This window comes from Talaromyces rugulosus, chromosome III (assembly GCF_013368755.1).
Source record: "Talaromyces rugulosus chromosome III, complete sequence".
NCBI lineage: Eukaryota > Fungi > Ascomycota > Eurotiomycetes > Eurotiales > Trichocomaceae > Talaromyces > Talaromyces rugulosus.
In genome coordinates, this window is record NC_049563.1 from 103,273 (window position 1) to 119,002 (window position 15,730).

Below are 15,730 nucleotides of genomic sequence, written 5' to 3' on the forward strand. Positions count from 1 at the left end.
TGTCTTAAATACTCTAAGGAACACTTATGAGACCATTATATCATTAAATTTGGAATATCTTCGTCTGATGTTCTCTCAGTATAGAATTCTCCATTGTAACAGACCTATGTGAGAGAAGTAGGTTAACTGCCCCAGCCTTCTATTTCTTTCCTTTGTCTTCTTTCTTCGTGCCATTCCATCGTACTTCAATCATTCCATCGTTGCTACCAGGTGGTGTGTAGTGCGATACGTACTCGAATCTGGGATCGGCGCCAGCCAATACATCCATCCACATGTCCAATGTTCGTTCGGGCGAATTGTGTTTTTGCATCATCAAGTAATCGGCAGCACGAACCAGGCGTTCAATCTCATTAGGGACAGTATTGGGTAGCGGCTGGATGGCTTCAAACAGCAACAGTGTATCGCCGTCGTTCAATGCAGGGACCAATGCCTTTAAAATTGAAATTGCATCCTTGTCCGGCCAGTCATGCAATATTTGACGATACATATATACAGTGGCGTCGCCTCTGACATGCTGGGGCTGGAAAAAATCGTGAGCTTGAAACGTAACTCGGTTGGAACTTTCGAGCTCAGACGGCTCCTTTGACTCGATCATCTTTTTCGCCGTAGCGGTCAGCTCAGGTAAATCCTGGACGATAAAGTTCAAATTGGGAGCCACTTTAGCAATTGAAATTGCTACCCTGCCGGACGATCCGCCGACATCGACCACCGTAGTTTTGCCAAACTTATGCCAGTCAAATGTCTCAATGACGTGGCGAATGTCCTCCCTACCGTGAGAACTCACATATCGCAAAGCATCAGCAAATCTTTGGACTTTCCATGGTTCTCGTTCCAGGTAATCCCAGTAGGTCCTGCCGTCGAGCGCCAAAGCCAACGCCGTCTCATTCACATCGTCCGAATTTTCATATTTGTGAAATGCATCGATGACTCTGGCACTTCCTTTGTATATCTCTTCCATCTGGTGTCCAATCCAAGCACTGGCATCTGGATCTAGCATGACTTTTGAGGCAGCGGTATGAGCAATGTATCCAATATGAGGCTCCGTAAAAACGCGGTTCGCGGTATTCACGCGAAGGACTCTTTTAAGGCGGTTGACATCAAGTCCTACCTTCTGCGACAAATCCTCAAAGGAAATCTCGCTACCCGAATCAGTAGGTACATGTTCCGCAATGCGGAAGTGGTTGGCAACCCCGAGCGCGCTCGCGAATTGGAAAGACTATGGTTTTAAAATTAGGCCTCATATTCGAAGTGCTGCATCGAGTGAATTTAGACAGGTTTTGCATACAGTAGGAACCTCAAGATTCAATCTCTGCAATGGTCCGAGAGTGAGCTCGAGAAGTGATCGACTCGCACCGATCAGCGAGAGGCGAGCTGCCTGCATTTCATGGTCATCCTGAGGAACAGGAAAAACGAGGGGCCCTTCGCTGGCAAACGTTGGTTTTGGAAGCCTCTTTTCTGTTATGTATGCATCTAGAACTTTAGCGTTCTTTGTGATTTCTTCTGCGAGTCCAACTAAGCTCGGGTTGGTTTCAGAGCTCTGCATAATTGATAAATAAAAGTGTTGTGTTTAACTTCCCCTATGTTGACTACTGGTTGAGAGATATTTGAGTCTGCAGTTAATGGGCTCCAGTCAAAATTAAAAAATGTTGCTCTCGCGCGACTACAAATATAAGTGATTTTGTCAGCTCGTTGCTGGCACACCAACAAGCCAAGTGCTTGCACACCAATCATGGTTAATTTGTCATGCATATGAAGCCATCGGGTCGAATCGAGTGTGGCTAAAGCCCATCTTGCTGGTCAAGGACTAGCCATCACAACGAAAGCTTCTCCAGAAAAAGCCTAGCACCGGGGACATACTGGGCGATGTCACCATAACCCCGCATTCTTCTCCGACTGTCGTCTCACATCAGCCTCAACCAACAGACATAATGAAACCGGGAGGCCTTCATATTGATTCAAGGCTTTATAAATACATGACAATGGCGAATATGGAAATCGAAAAAGTGTTGGAATTTGGAGGTGGCACATGTGAAGGGCAACTTCTGACATGGGACTATTCTAGGGCATGGCTTATCGCCGTTCCGATTCAAGCGACGTAGAGTGTTCCCATGGCCTGCTTTTGCACTTTGCTGTCTTCTTCTTCCTTTTTTTTTCACGGATAAGGATCCAAAGCGTAGAACTTGTTGTCCTTTCCGTGCCTCTCTTTTCTTCTATCAATATCGTAGCGGCTCGGTTTTTCCACAACACTAGGGCAGGTCAATGTCCCACAGAGGGGAGAGGTGGCCGAGACATTAATAATATCGGAGCATAAGTGGTCATTCTATTTTATTGGCTGCTAGAACAAAAGTCTCGCCGTTAACGGTACAAGTCGTTATGTTTGGACCGACGTACCGGTACTGTTTGTTAGATCTATGCTGTCGCCATCCCTCGAGATTGAATGTCCACACCACGGATATTTCTTGCTGGCTCTTTTCCCACGAATATCTTGTCTTTCGGAAGTGGACACAACATCGACAGTGCTGCATTCCCTATAGTATATACTCATCATGAGAGCCTGCTATTGGCTCAGTCGCCAGCAGATCCCGGCGAGAAAGCCGTAGCAACAGGGACTTCTGATTGGTTGGATATTACTTTATCCCAATTCTATGCAATCTAGAGAGACGTAAAGTCGATGCACTGATTGATGGGGTTCTTTTTTGGGGGTGAAAATTTCTCCTTGCTTTATTCACCCTTATAGTTCGTTTGAATGGTACTTTGGATGACATTCGTAACATTCTGTTCATTCAGAAGAACAACCCACCAAGATGGTGGCAACAGCAAAGAATGAGGAGCCCGGCGGTCCTGGTGTCATAGAGAAACACAGCATCACCACAGAGCAATACCGGGATACCTTCCTCCCTAGACCTTCAGACGATCCCAACGACCCCTTGAATTTTCCGCTCTGGTTGAAGGTAAATAGCACTCTTTAGACCTGTGCTTACGGGCATTAGAAACTGATATCTCTCCCTAGGTAACCATATTAATCCAAGTTTCTCTCCTGGCTTTCCTTGGGACACTCAACACTGCAATCATTAATCCCGCGTACGGGCCTCTGTCCAAAGAATTCGGCATCACCACCGTTCGTGCCACCTATCAGACCACTGTCGTCATTGCTCTGAACGGGATTGGTCCGTTTCTCTGGATTCCTCTAGCAAATGTTTACGGCCGAAGACCCGTCTATCTCTTAACTACCCTCATAGGATTTGCATCTGCATTGGGGTCGGCGTATTCCAAGAACTTTGCGCAATTAATTGTTGCCCGGGTCTTCAATGGGCTGTGGCCGGCTGCTCTAGGTCTTGGCCCGGCCACTGTGGTTGATTTATTTTTCTACCATCAACGAGGACGAGCAATGGGATTATTTACGGTCATTTTGACCACTGGTGCGCACATTGCACCGATTGTTGGGGGATTAATCGGGCAGTTTATAGGCTGGAGGTGGACTTTCAAGTTTGCCGCAATTCTCGATGGAATAATGCTACTTGTCACCACCTTCTGCCTCCCAGAGACACTATACATACGTGACCAGACACGGCTTACTCGCGTGGTATCGGAGCGGGAAGTTGATTTCACTACACGGACATATGCTTCTAGACTGAGGTTATATTCAGACTTTTCGGAGCTGAAATTACGCTGGAACCAATTCATAATTCCGTCGATTAAGATGGCAAAATACCCATCGGTCCTTTTTCCGGCCCTCTATTACGCAGCACAATATGGGTTTGCTTCAATTCTCCCCGCTGTAACTGTCGCCAGCATTTTCTCCGAGACTTTCCACTGGAATACTCTTGAGATTGGTCTCGCTTACGGCGGAGCTCTTTCTATTGGAAGCATTCTTGGAGAAATAGCAGGTGGTCTCGTTCTCGATGCCATAGTCAATCGCGCTCGTCATAAACTTGGTGGCATAAATCCGCCTCCAGAGATCCGTCTCAAAGGCATTTGGACAGGAGCACTTCTTGTTCCTGCTGGATTGGTTATATATGGATTCACCCTTCACTACCATGTGTTTTGGTTTGTGCCACTGTTTGGAATGGGGCTGGCATGTTTTGGACTGCAGGTTTTAACCACCACATGCTACACTTATAGCATCGATTCATATCGTGCACACGAATCTGAGACAGCTCAACTTATCAACTTTATTCGGCAGGAGTTTGGAATGACTTTTGCCTTTTACGTCGTTGATCTGTGCCAAAGGATTGGATATCAGTGGGCATTCTTCATGTTTGCTGTCTTGGGAAGTGGACTAGGATTTTTGCCCATTCTAGTGTTGATGTTTAAGGGAGGAGAAATAAGAAAGAGGCTGGGTGAACCATCTGATACTACTATGCCAAACACAGAGGACTTTCAAGCGGTTTCTCAAGGGAAATTTCAACAAGGTTGAGCAGTCCTATGTACTTGCCAGGAAATTAATTGATAAGTGACGACTTATGAGCGAAACTTTTGAGTTATGATGACAGACTTCCCGGTGGATAAGCTGTATTAGATGAAAGAACCAATCACATTAACGGACGAACAAATGTCATTTTGGTTGGCCTTTCATGATGAAACCCATTCATTACTAGACTTCATAAGAATATGGCTTCAGTTGATTTCGGGAATTTGGGGCGTTTCTTACTTGACAGCGATAAGTCGAGGGTGGTAGCAAGCCAGTCTTAGATCACTTTGTCCAGTCATTAAATCGAAATATAGCAGGTCATCAATGTTGTGTGCTTGCTAGAAATATTAATTGATGATCTTTGCGTATGATGTCGCCTACATATGTATCGTTTTAACGTCTGGTCACTTGACGTTTTAGAACCCAATTACATGTAGGTTCGAAATATATAATGGGCAACCATCTCTACCACAGTAAGCCCGTGTACATGTAGGTAAATACGACTGAAATAACTGGACTAGGGATTGATATATACATAACATTCCAAATCGTTAATATGGGTGTAGGAAGATTAGTCAAACGAAACAAAAGTCCATTGCAGCGATACTTTATGTACTTAATGATGAATCATACAGCTCGTCAATGCTATCTATAAAATCTATGTACGCTCATTTGAGCTCGATGTCTTCTTCACCAGGAAGGAGAATTTCATGACCAGATCCTTCGTAGACGAATATCGCCGCTAGATAGCCAAAAACAGAGACCAAAGCGACTATCCACCAAGCAAAGCCGACTGTACCAATAGTGAGACCGTAGCCATACCAGGCTCCCGAGAAAATAGGGCCAATGGTCCGGAACGCAGACGAGACTGACTGGCCGATTCCGTGGATGGTACCAAGGACGGACGGGTGGGGCGAACAGTTATTGAGCAGTATAATCGAGGTCGGAAGGGTGAATGTGCGAGCCGAAACTTGGAGAAAGAGGACGATGATGATGGAAAACCAGACCCAAGGCCCGCTAGATTGAACTGGAGGAGCTGTTGTAGAAGGTGCTAGGGCGATATATGGCGCAAACGCATAAGCCAATGGAAATAGGGCAAGGAAATACTGATAACTTCGTGCCGTTCCTAGACGGCCGTTGATGGAAGGATAGATGGTGAATTGGAGTGCCATGCCGATGATACCGAGAATGGATGTAGCAAACCCTACACTCTGAGGAGGCATGCCCAATCCTCCAGTAAAGACAAATGGTAGCGATCGAGTGGGGCTCGTTGGATCATTGGCATCGTAGCGAGGCGTCGAGAGGAAAAGCAGCCATAGGTTGTTGAAGGCACTAGTATAGATTAGCGTTTTGTACAGAAGAAACAACAAATTGCAGAGACTAACCCCATTTGAAAGTCGAAAAATGCCTGCGCCAAAAGAGTGAATAGGACATTCTTTGTCCAGAGTCTGTGAAATGGTAACACGCGTAAGACACGTTTTGACCTAGGTTTGCTATGCTCTGTGTCATCGTAGCCCTCCTTACTCGGGTCGAGAAGTGTGGCGTCTTCATCATGGGCTGCGACAGCCGAATACTGGGAGTGTGAACGAGAAGAACCAAACCCGAGGATGCGTGACAGGAGTTTGAGCATGTAGAATCCCAACCCCGGTTTACCTTTGCATGCTTCCAAGGTCTAACGGATACTATTAGCAATGACACACTACAACATATGCATAAAAATGCTTACCTCTTCCAGGCCGAATGCTACTAATATGGCACAAATTATCATGAAGAAGAAATTGGCCAGCATGGGTAGCGCGTAAGGGAACTTCATCAGCCATTGAACCCCGGAATCGCCTCCAAACAGTGAATTTGGACCAAAGAGGTTAGGGTAACTGGAAACAGGATCCGACAGCATACCACCAATAACTAATTACCGAAAAGTAAGCATGATAGAGAGATAAGAAGCCCGAGGAATCAACTAACCTGGTCCAAACAGCGCGGCGATGTTGAACCCAATCGGCAAGATCAAGAAAGCGCGGGAATGGTACTTCTTTTCCTTGACGTTCTCTGCAATCATAGTACGAATGATACCAACGGTGCCGTTGATAGCACCACCCAAAGACCGCCAAATAACGGCCTGGGTGAAAGAAGACGCGAAAGCGACTCCTAGGCAGGAGACAGCAGTTCCCAGTAAACCTACAAGGAGCACAAATCGCCGGCCACCCCACTCGGAATCGGCAGCTCGACCCCAGGGGATGGCTGTAGCGAACTGGGCGGCGGTAAAAGCTCCTTGGAGGATGCCGGCCTGGGTTGAGATCTCGGAATCCGAGAGAGTGTCGTCGAAAGACTTTAGTTGATAGAACATGTACGCTTGCAGCGAGGCGACTTGCAAGAAATCAAAAACTCTGCACAGACACAGCACCAATAGCTGGCTTTTCCGTGGTAATGACATCCATGTGACAGGAAGTGGTTTTGGCGGCGAGAGCTCTCGCCGTCGCTGTTCTTGCTGATACTCCATCATGGCCTCGGTCTCGCTATGCACCGGCTGGGATCGCCTGCGCGAGTGGCCTTGTTGCCATTCCATGAGGATTGTTTGCCTACTACAAGCCGGAGAGGCAGACAAGTACGATGGTGTGGCAGACCGTAAGAGGTCGGGCGTTGATATTTCCCAGGCCTAGTTTTCTTTTTTGTTTTCCTGCTTTTGTTGGGTTCTCCAGGTTTTCTGTTTGTTTTGTTGATTGTTCGATTTTGTTATACTTTTTTTTTCCGGCCTATTGGCAGAAAAACAAAGGTGGCAAATGCAATAGATGTAAAGCTACGTCAATCACAAGGCAAAGCGACGCGGTTGTGAACTGCAGTGTTCCGGATTCGGAATCTGTGTACGTATGCGTGCACTGTGCAGTCCGGATGTTATAAAAGTATAAAAATAAAAGAAAGTAAAAATAATAAAAGTAGGGAGGTTGTCACAAGTTCCAAGCTGTAACAACTCGATGATCAACTAACTGGGCACTATTCCGCCACGGCAGTTTCAGTGTGAGTGAGCAGTCGGAACAAGAAAATGAGGGCAAATGAAAGCAAATGAAAGCAAACGAAAGCAAACGCAATACATGCCGAATCTCCGTACAGTCAGTACGAATGCAACACAGTGTCCCCTTACAGTAGTCCTTGCACGGCGCCCACTCCGGACGGATCGAGTAGCTGAAGACCTGATCGACCGTCATTCTATTACGCGGCGGGCCACGTTTCCCCCACTATTGTGGCCGGTGGATTTACCTAGCGATTTAGCACGGCTTGGCAGAGCCCATGCATTCTGCCGTTAATTTACCACGGTTCCTTAATCTCGATGGAGGTCAAGACTGGCGACGGGGCTGCATGGTTGCGGTTTCTATGCAAAACACTCGGCAGGAGAAGATAACAAAACACTTTTAGTTGTTGACATTTTAAGAATTTGTTCATGATGTTCATATTTGAAAATGCTACACAATACATGCCATTTTATATACTACACCAATATTACACTATCGTTCAGAATATTTACAGTTCCCCGGGAACCATTGAATTTACGAATCACCTATTCACTCTCCCGGTCATCACTTTACTCCTCCACGTAGTCGTCCCTGCTTTGGTTGGCCAGGGAATAGTAGCGGGGAGACATGGGTTTCCCATTCCGCATCCATCCTCGAACATCCCACCATGGTGAACTCGGAGCCGATGGGTGGTGCTTATCCGGCTGCCCGAGGTTCTCGGACGAACGAGACTCCTTCATGCGGTTGAAATGTGCATTAGACCGGCGCGCTCGACGGAAATAAACGCAGTTGAGAACGATTGTGGCGGCGATAACTACAACAAGAAGGGCAATGACCCAAGCTATTTGACCTGATGCTTCGTTAGACGGGTTACAAAAAAAAAAGAGAGAGAGAGAGAATGTGAATGCATACCGCGAGTAAAAGAATATTTCTTCTGGCTGTCATTGCTGTTGTTAGACGGCTGATGCCCTTGAGGGACCGTTACCGGACGTGGTATACCATCGGCATCGGCGTCAGAATCTTCATTGTCCACCCAAGGCACTGTCTTGATGCCAGCAGGTGGGACCAGCGGCCTGGAATCGACTTCGTCAGGCATGCCATATTCAAGAGTGTTTTCACACAACTGATCTGCGCAGTACTCGCGGAGCAGGGGAGAAGGGACAAAGGTGAATTTGTCCGAAGAAGACCCGAGAACGTTGCCTTGGGCATCGACGGCTTCGGCGTAGCTCCACGGATAGAAGCCCGCATGAGTGTATGTGGTTTCAAATCCCCTCTTAGCAATTTCAGCCAATAGCTCATAGGAATCGGACTGGTTCCAAGCGCCGTAGAATCTCCAGCTCTTAACCTGGGTGGCTCCATTCCAGCTTACGTAGAAAGTCATGGGCGAGTCCTCTTCGTCGGATCTAGAGTATGTCCACATGGCCGGGTTGTCTGTAGGGTAGCCTTCCCACTCAAACTTTTGAGCGCGGTAATTCATCGTTTGTCCGTCACCGATCAAAGTCCAAAAGATCAGTTTGCCGTGCTCGTCATGCTCGGAGACGTATCCCGAGTTTCCCCAGCCCGTTACAACGTGTCCGTTGGAAAGAACCTGTGTGTTCCCTTGACTTGAGGCAAGCACGTTGTTGAGGTAGGGAGCGTATTCGTTGGTCATTGTGGCAGTCAGGTTCTGGTGGTCAATAATAACAATCATACCGGACGAATAGGCATGAGTCTGGTTGAACCCATTGTATCCGTTATTAAACAGAGACAACACTGTATGTGTCGAGTTCTCAAACAGCCAGCGCGCATCATGTTGCTGCGAGAAACTGAAGTTAATGTTTCGGAAAGTCGGGTTCGTGCCGTGTAGGCGCCACATCACGGAGCCATCCTTGCCGGAAATCTTGTAGATGGCACAGGTGTGGCGAGACGAGATCAGGTAGTCGCCGTCCTTATTCTTGTCGATCGAGTTGATATGGAAGTAGTCCCAGGGAGCATACGGATCCAGGCCATTGCCGGACGTGTCGGTGTGGTCGGGCCACGTATAGGTCTCGGAGGGGTCAACGTGGTCAAGTGAGCGCCATTCGAACAGTTCCTCGCTAGTTTCAACGTCGACTTCTTGGAAGACGCTCTCCATGATCCATCCCATGCCAGTCTTGATATTCCACGTGCTCATGTCGAACTGGCGCTGCTGGTAGACGGTCAACAGCGCTGTCTTTCCGGCGCCGACGGGTCTAAACTCGTGCATGTCGCTGCCAGCCATACCACCGCCTGACTGGACGGTTCGAACAGTGCGATAACGGTTGTCGAGGATGACGCCATGGCCGCGGGAGTATCCTTTTGCTTGCGCGCCCTGGAAGAAACACAGGTGATCTTTGCCCTGGTGCGGACAGACGTGGAATCCGTGGGAAATCGGGGGTCCAGCAATGGCATAGCCGGTCCAAACTAGATTCTACTCAGGATGCTTTAGTTTTTTTTCTTTCGGATTTTGTCCATTTTTTTCATCCTGTTCATTTCTTGACGTTCGCAGGGGAGAGAGAAAACGCACCCCTTGGTTATCAAAAATGTGCGGTCCGGGATTGTCGCCGTCGGACGGGGTAACAAAAAAGTATCCAGGAGTCAATTTGCTCGGAGTGCTCTTTTGCACGACGATAATCGGGGGACGCAGATCCGGTCGCTGGAGAAGAATTGTCAGCTTTCGCATCAGGAAGAGGGATTTTCATTTTTTGCGCACCGATTTAAAGCTTTGCGTGGGGGGGCTGCCTCCCACGACGCCATGAATTATGTGAAGAAAGACAAATAATGAGAGTAACAAAGGCGAAAGGCCAAAAGAACGGAACGCAGAGGCGGACATTGCTCCGACGCTTGGGATGGGTATCAAGAAGATAACATGAAAAAGGAAAGACAACAAGGGAAAAAAAAACCCCCCCCCCGATGTGATGCGAACAGAGAGTGATATGGGGACTAGCCTAAGGAGAACGTATCGCACATGTTGCCACAAGGGTCATGTGTCGGAAGAAATACGTACGTACTCCCCGGCGTAATAGAGTGTTGCAGCCAAGAAAAGCAAGCAGCTAATAATAAAGAATGAAAGTGCAAACGAATACTCAAGCATAGGTGAAACGACGAGAGCTGCCAGGCAGTGGGGGTGAGAGAGGTGGAAAGGGCTGATGGGGGCAAGGCGAATCGAGCACAGTTGACTGTTGGCCCCGTTCCTACTAACTAGTGGTAGCAGAAGTAGTGAATTGAGATTAGTACTACTAGTGACTTTGGTCCACCGCGGCCAACGAACGGTGGATCAACCTCTGGACGGCGTCAACACATGTCCAAATATAGTAGAAAAGACGCGGCAAGCTGGGAGAATACCGGGGAGACTACGATACCCGGCGTGGAACGAGCAGGATTAACTATTCATAGGCTGCTGATTTCGAGAAGATAGGGGAGATAAGCACACTATACGCGGCTAGTGGAGAGGTTGATGGGGCGAGGAGAAAGGTTTTTTTTTTTTTTTTTTTTTAATTATCAATTTTTAATTTTTAGTCACGAATTGAGGAGGATACAATACTTTCAACTTGCGAATAGTAGTATCCTTGCTTTTATCGTCTTCTCTTTCTATTAAATAGATTAGAAATACATCCAACGGCTACGAGCACTGTCTCAGTGCTGTACAGTGTATAGTATGGTGTACTCGACACACAGGATAGGTCTACTAATAGCATCATCCACGGGTGTCGCCGCGTCATGCCAAGCCCCGAGTCCACGCAAGCGCCGTGGATGTCGCCCGGCGAGCTCCTCTGGGGAAGAACATTCTGGCCGCGGCAGTCGCTCCGATTCTGGATGCCCGACATCCGGTGTGATTGCGTGTTCAATGTTGTTGGTACGCATACTCCGTATGGAGTACAGCGTACAAATCCTAATTGTGTCTTGTTTCCACTGCAATTTGCAAACGAGAAAAAAAAAAAGAAGAAAACCACGTCTATCATTTGCGACGGCTCGGCTTAGGCCCCGTGGTTGCACCGGTACTATCAGCCAGCCCACCTCCCACCACCCTGCGCTCTGCACGTCTGCACCAGAGTTTCATCGAGCCAGTTCATCGCCCGCAGGAAACGACGGAGAAAAGCAGATGAGACGTGACCCTAGGCCCGCGATAACGGCTCTGCACGGGACTCGCGAGCCCTAATTGGCCCCATCCTGCCGGGATGGCCCCATGCCAAGAGCGCCAAGTCCGCCGGCGGACTTGGCGCTCCCCTGCAGCTGATCATTGGCTACAGCCTTTGTGGAGATTTCTCCTGGTCTACAATTGATACTAGTGTACGGAGTAGTGTGTGGTAGTGACTCCGGCCGTACTTAGGTCTTGTACTGACAGTTGACAGGTTGGGGGATTGACAAGCTTATGATATTCAACACTACGAAGAACAAACTTCTTCCCGTTTTGCGAATCTGACTTTTCCTGTTATTGGTCTGTCGATACGAAATCATGACAACATTTGAATATGACAGTCATAATAATAATAATAAAATAGAATAAATGCCATGCTAAATTTGTTCCAACAACTCCGCCAAAAAAAATTAAGGGAAAGTAATAATCACAGAAACGGTCGCGTGAGTATTAGATAAAACCAGGCAAAAATCCAGTAACCCATCTGTCCGTAGAATCCAGACAGTTATGTCCAACGTCAGCAGCGCCAGCGCTCACTCAGCCTGGACGGGCAATCCGCAGAGAAAGAAAAAAAAAAAATGATCATCAGGTTCAACGAATGGTGTAGCGGTTGAATATCATCATTCCTGCAACCCCCGTCAGCAGGAGTGCTCCGCCCATAGTGCACGCCTGCAGAGCAGCGTTCAGCATCTGCCTCCGGTTACGAGTGCTGCATCGCTTCTTAAAGTTCGCCATGTCGTTTCCGGATGGGAAGGCAGCCTCGGGTACTTCTTCGCCCAAGAACTCGCAGAGCGGGCCCCAGCCATCCGTGATCTTGTATTCCAGCAGTCGGTCAGATGGCACCAGGCTACGCACTTCTTCGATGTGGTCCTTGTAGACCTCTTTGCCCTGGTTGGGGAAGTCGCCGCGGAAGAATGTGTCGAAGAATTTGTTCAGCATGGGATAGTACATGCCCGCAGCCCAGCTGACCTTGGAAGCCATGCGGTGTTCGGGGTCAGTGGCTCGCCAGTGGACCGTCTTCATGACCGACCTAGAATAATTTCAGATATGAATATCAAATGGACAAAAGCAACTCAACGTACGCATGCCATGAGTCAACGTCACGAGTCGTCAGAATAACCTTAGCGTTGGGATATGCTTCAATGAGCTCCTTGGCAAATGCACAGGCTGGCCAGTCACAAACGGCCTAGGTGAGGAGATTTAGCGCCTTAAGCGACACAAGAACCACTAAAACATTTCTCTCTTACCTGGCAATCACCTAGAATCTGGTCCCATTCTTCGCGGCCGAATTTACCCTCGCCGTCATACTTGGCCGCGAGAGCGTCGTGCCACATCAAGCAATCCGGAGGGTTTTCGACACTGGCACACATCATGTGGTAGCAGCGGAGATATCCAAGTCTCTCGAGTGCAATACGGAGAGCTATATTCATCGTCAGCTGATATTTCAACAAATTACAACAAATCTCGAGGCGAGTGTTACATACAAGCAGTCCCAGTTCTACCGACACCGAGAGCAAGCACCTTCATGGGCACTGTACGCTGGCACTTGCGTCGGTCTATGCAAGTATCGTCTGTGAAAACATCGGTCCACGGCTGTGGTGCCAGAGCGTCGGATCGTGCCAGAGTCATGTTGACCTGTGTCGTAGAAAAAAACGATTTTTATGTTTATTTTAAAACGAGCGAGAGTTTGGGAACGTCCTGAATGAGAGTCGTCGGCAGCAAGAAAGCAAAGGCTTTAAATGGTGTGAATATTAACAAGATAAAGAATTGGATGGGTGGTGCCGGATTAAACTAGGTGGGAAGACTAGAAAAAGGAGACGACGAGAGAAGTGGATTCTTTAAAAGTGAAAACACTCCCAACGACACACATGGTGAAGGAACTAACATGAGTCGCCAGCAGACGCGTAGCACCGTCTTTGGCCAGCCCCAATAATTCCTGCAGATCTGAGCGACTGCAACAACCGGCGGGTCTATTTCCCATCATAGTACGTACTCTGTCGTAGACCTTAATTATCAGGCTTAACAGGGAGACATCACACCCTGACGGCCCTAGTCAGAGCCTGTTTCAAACCCCATGACAGAAACTGGCGATTAGGCCCCGGTGCTATGGGAGGACCCAGAAATATGCAGATCAGTATTTGATTCTAGCACCAGTACGGAGTAATCCGACCTGCTCCATCAAGGATGGTCTTTCCTCGGAGCGAAGAGCCTATAAGACCAGCCTGTCGAAAATACTTAATAATTCATTCTCGACCCGTTGTAGTACTTGCCATTTGTGCTCGATCTAGCCACCTTTGCAGAGCATTATCGTCTGCTCTGTACAGAGTTTTATCCGGAACGTGGCCGCAGCGTCAGTGGCGGAGGAGACGCGTAGGTGGTCAACAGCGACGGCAAATGGTTTAATAAATTAATAGTAACAATACTCCAATGAGGACTGCTTGCGAAAGGCATTGCGTGAACTTGTTACGCCGCCCTGCCAAGCCACATCGTCTCGCGCATCCTAACCGGCCATCACACGGATGTCGGTGTTTTGCCTTCCGCGGATCAGCCATCCCCACCAAAGCGATGGGGCCTCGTCGCCACGTAAGCTGTTAGAGGGCGAAACCAATTGCGCTCAGGCCACGGACCTACAGATGTTTTTTCAGGGGAAATATTTGTGTGACTACCGGTCGTACGAAGATAAGATGCTGCACTTCAGATTACCATCTTCTTCTACCTGACATATCATCTCATCATTCCGTGGACAACAGCAGGGGAAAAGGGAATGAATCCCACTGTTACCCAGTGCCCACAAAAAAAGGCGTTTCGAAAGAAGAAACTTGGCACGCAGATTGTCACGCCAAGGCACTACTCGTGATTAGTTCGAAGCCATTACCGGATGTCGCGAGGTACGAAGAAATTACTCCGGAGCGGGCCCTCTCTATGTAGAATGACGGCTGTTTTGGTACGGGGTATTGCTCCTTATTCTATAGTTACTCTCTACTTTGCATAATCTATGCCGTGAATTAGATATTCATTCGCTTTCCATGTCTCATGGCATCACCATTAAGGCTCAGTTATTTTCGACAATGACATGAGTCGTGAGGCCCACTACAGTTACGTCCCAATGTCCCATGGCTCGTTTGAGCCTCGAGGTGTCTTATCGGGTGGCCCCCATTCGTGACTATCAATAGAACGCAAAAATTCTTGCCGGCTATAATAATGATCGCCGATACGGCTGCCGCAGCCGTCAATCTTATCAATGTAACAGCTCAAGTGACATCCTTTAAAACGAGCTGTAACCGTAGATAATTTTGCCAACGATCCCTGCTGTATAGGGCCGTAGTGCTGATGATTAAACGGGGGAAACTATCCAAAGTCCTCTTATGGAAGGCGATTTGCTGTAACAGTCGAGGATTAGCCGTCGATCACATCGATGCGTTATCCACCCCGAGGCAATGGATTCCGACGCGATATCAATCTTCTTGATTCAGTAGATGTCTATGGTGGTGGTGTAGACCGCCAAGGTATGCAATCTAGCTCGTTTAGGTTGAATTCATTTAGGTAGCATCATCACTTTTCTTATTAGGCTCGCTTTTGTCCGCTAAGATGCGAGTGATTGTTGGAGTGTAGATAGCAATACTCGGAGTACGAATTAACTAAAGGCGCATTCATATTAAGTAATTAACCGGGCAAGTCACATGTTTGAAGGTTGTTTTCGTTTTATCAAAGGATGCATGTAGGGGGACTAGAAAACCGTTTCGGCGTATCAGAATATGTTTTGCGTAGCAAAACTTTGTTTCACGCCATTTGAATTTTCTCTACCACTCTTGAAACAATGCGTAACATACATGTATGCAGTTGGCTCATTTATCAATATTCATGTCATATTTAGTTGTATAATAACATTAAAAAAATTATTATTGTTGTTATTAATATACTTTGTGGCTAGAACTTACATGTGTGACACTGACGATGGATGATGAGAATCAGCTACTAGTCCGTGTTGTACGGAAGCTTGATTATAGTCATCTTGTTCAAAACTTCTAAATGAGCCACTATTAATCATATATGTAAAGGTTGTTTCTCCTATCTAACTAAATATACGCAAAGTTTTTCGACGGGCTCAATGGCACACATGTGGGTGGTTTCAAGTCCTCAGGTTTCAGCTCCGAATTATTCAGTTATCAACTTGCA

General features: G+C 47.5%; 4 protein-coding genes across 4 annotated transcripts; 1 reads left to right on the forward strand and 3 right to left on the reverse strand.

The window, feature by feature from the left end:
• Positions 1-139: 139 nt before the first annotated feature.
• On the reverse strand, positions 140-1,543 carry TRUGW13939_04888 (uncharacterized protein; the record flags this gene model as incomplete). Its single annotated transcript, XM_035488053.1, has 2 exons — positions 140-1,216; positions 1,286-1,543. 2 exons carry the CDS (start codon positions 1,541-1,543, stop codon positions 140-142), a joined length of 1,335 nt encoding a protein of 444 aa, XP_035343946.1.
• A 1,261-nt stretch (positions 1,544-2,804) lies between these two features.
• Positions 2,805-4,417, forward strand: TRUGW13939_04889 (uncharacterized protein; the record flags this gene model as incomplete). Its single annotated transcript, XM_035488054.1, has 2 exons — positions 2,805-2,951; positions 3,011-4,417. 2 exons carry the CDS (start codon positions 2,805-2,807, stop codon positions 4,415-4,417), a joined length of 1,554 nt encoding a protein of 517 aa, XP_035343947.1.
• Positions 4,418-5,079: 662 nt separating this feature from the next.
• On the reverse strand, positions 5,080-10,249 carry TRUGW13939_04890 (uncharacterized protein; the record flags this gene model as incomplete). Its single annotated transcript, XM_035488055.1, has 8 exons — positions 5,080-5,743; positions 5,797-6,083; positions 6,138-6,319; positions 6,377-7,067; positions 8,079-8,269; positions 8,332-9,847; positions 9,944-10,072; positions 10,130-10,249. 8 exons carry the CDS (start codon positions 10,247-10,249, stop codon positions 5,080-5,082), a joined length of 3,780 nt encoding a protein of 1,259 aa, XP_035343948.1.
• Positions 10,250-12,145: 1,896 nt separating this feature from the next.
• Positions 12,146-13,183, reverse strand: TRUGW13939_04891 (uncharacterized protein; the record flags this gene model as incomplete). The annotated part of the gene is made up of 4 exons (XM_035488056.1): positions 12,146-12,584; positions 12,637-12,740; positions 12,802-12,974; positions 13,039-13,183. 4 exons carry the CDS (start codon positions 13,181-13,183, stop codon positions 12,146-12,148), a joined length of 861 nt encoding a protein of 286 aa, XP_035343949.1.
• Positions 13,184-15,730: the final 2,547 nt, after the last annotated feature.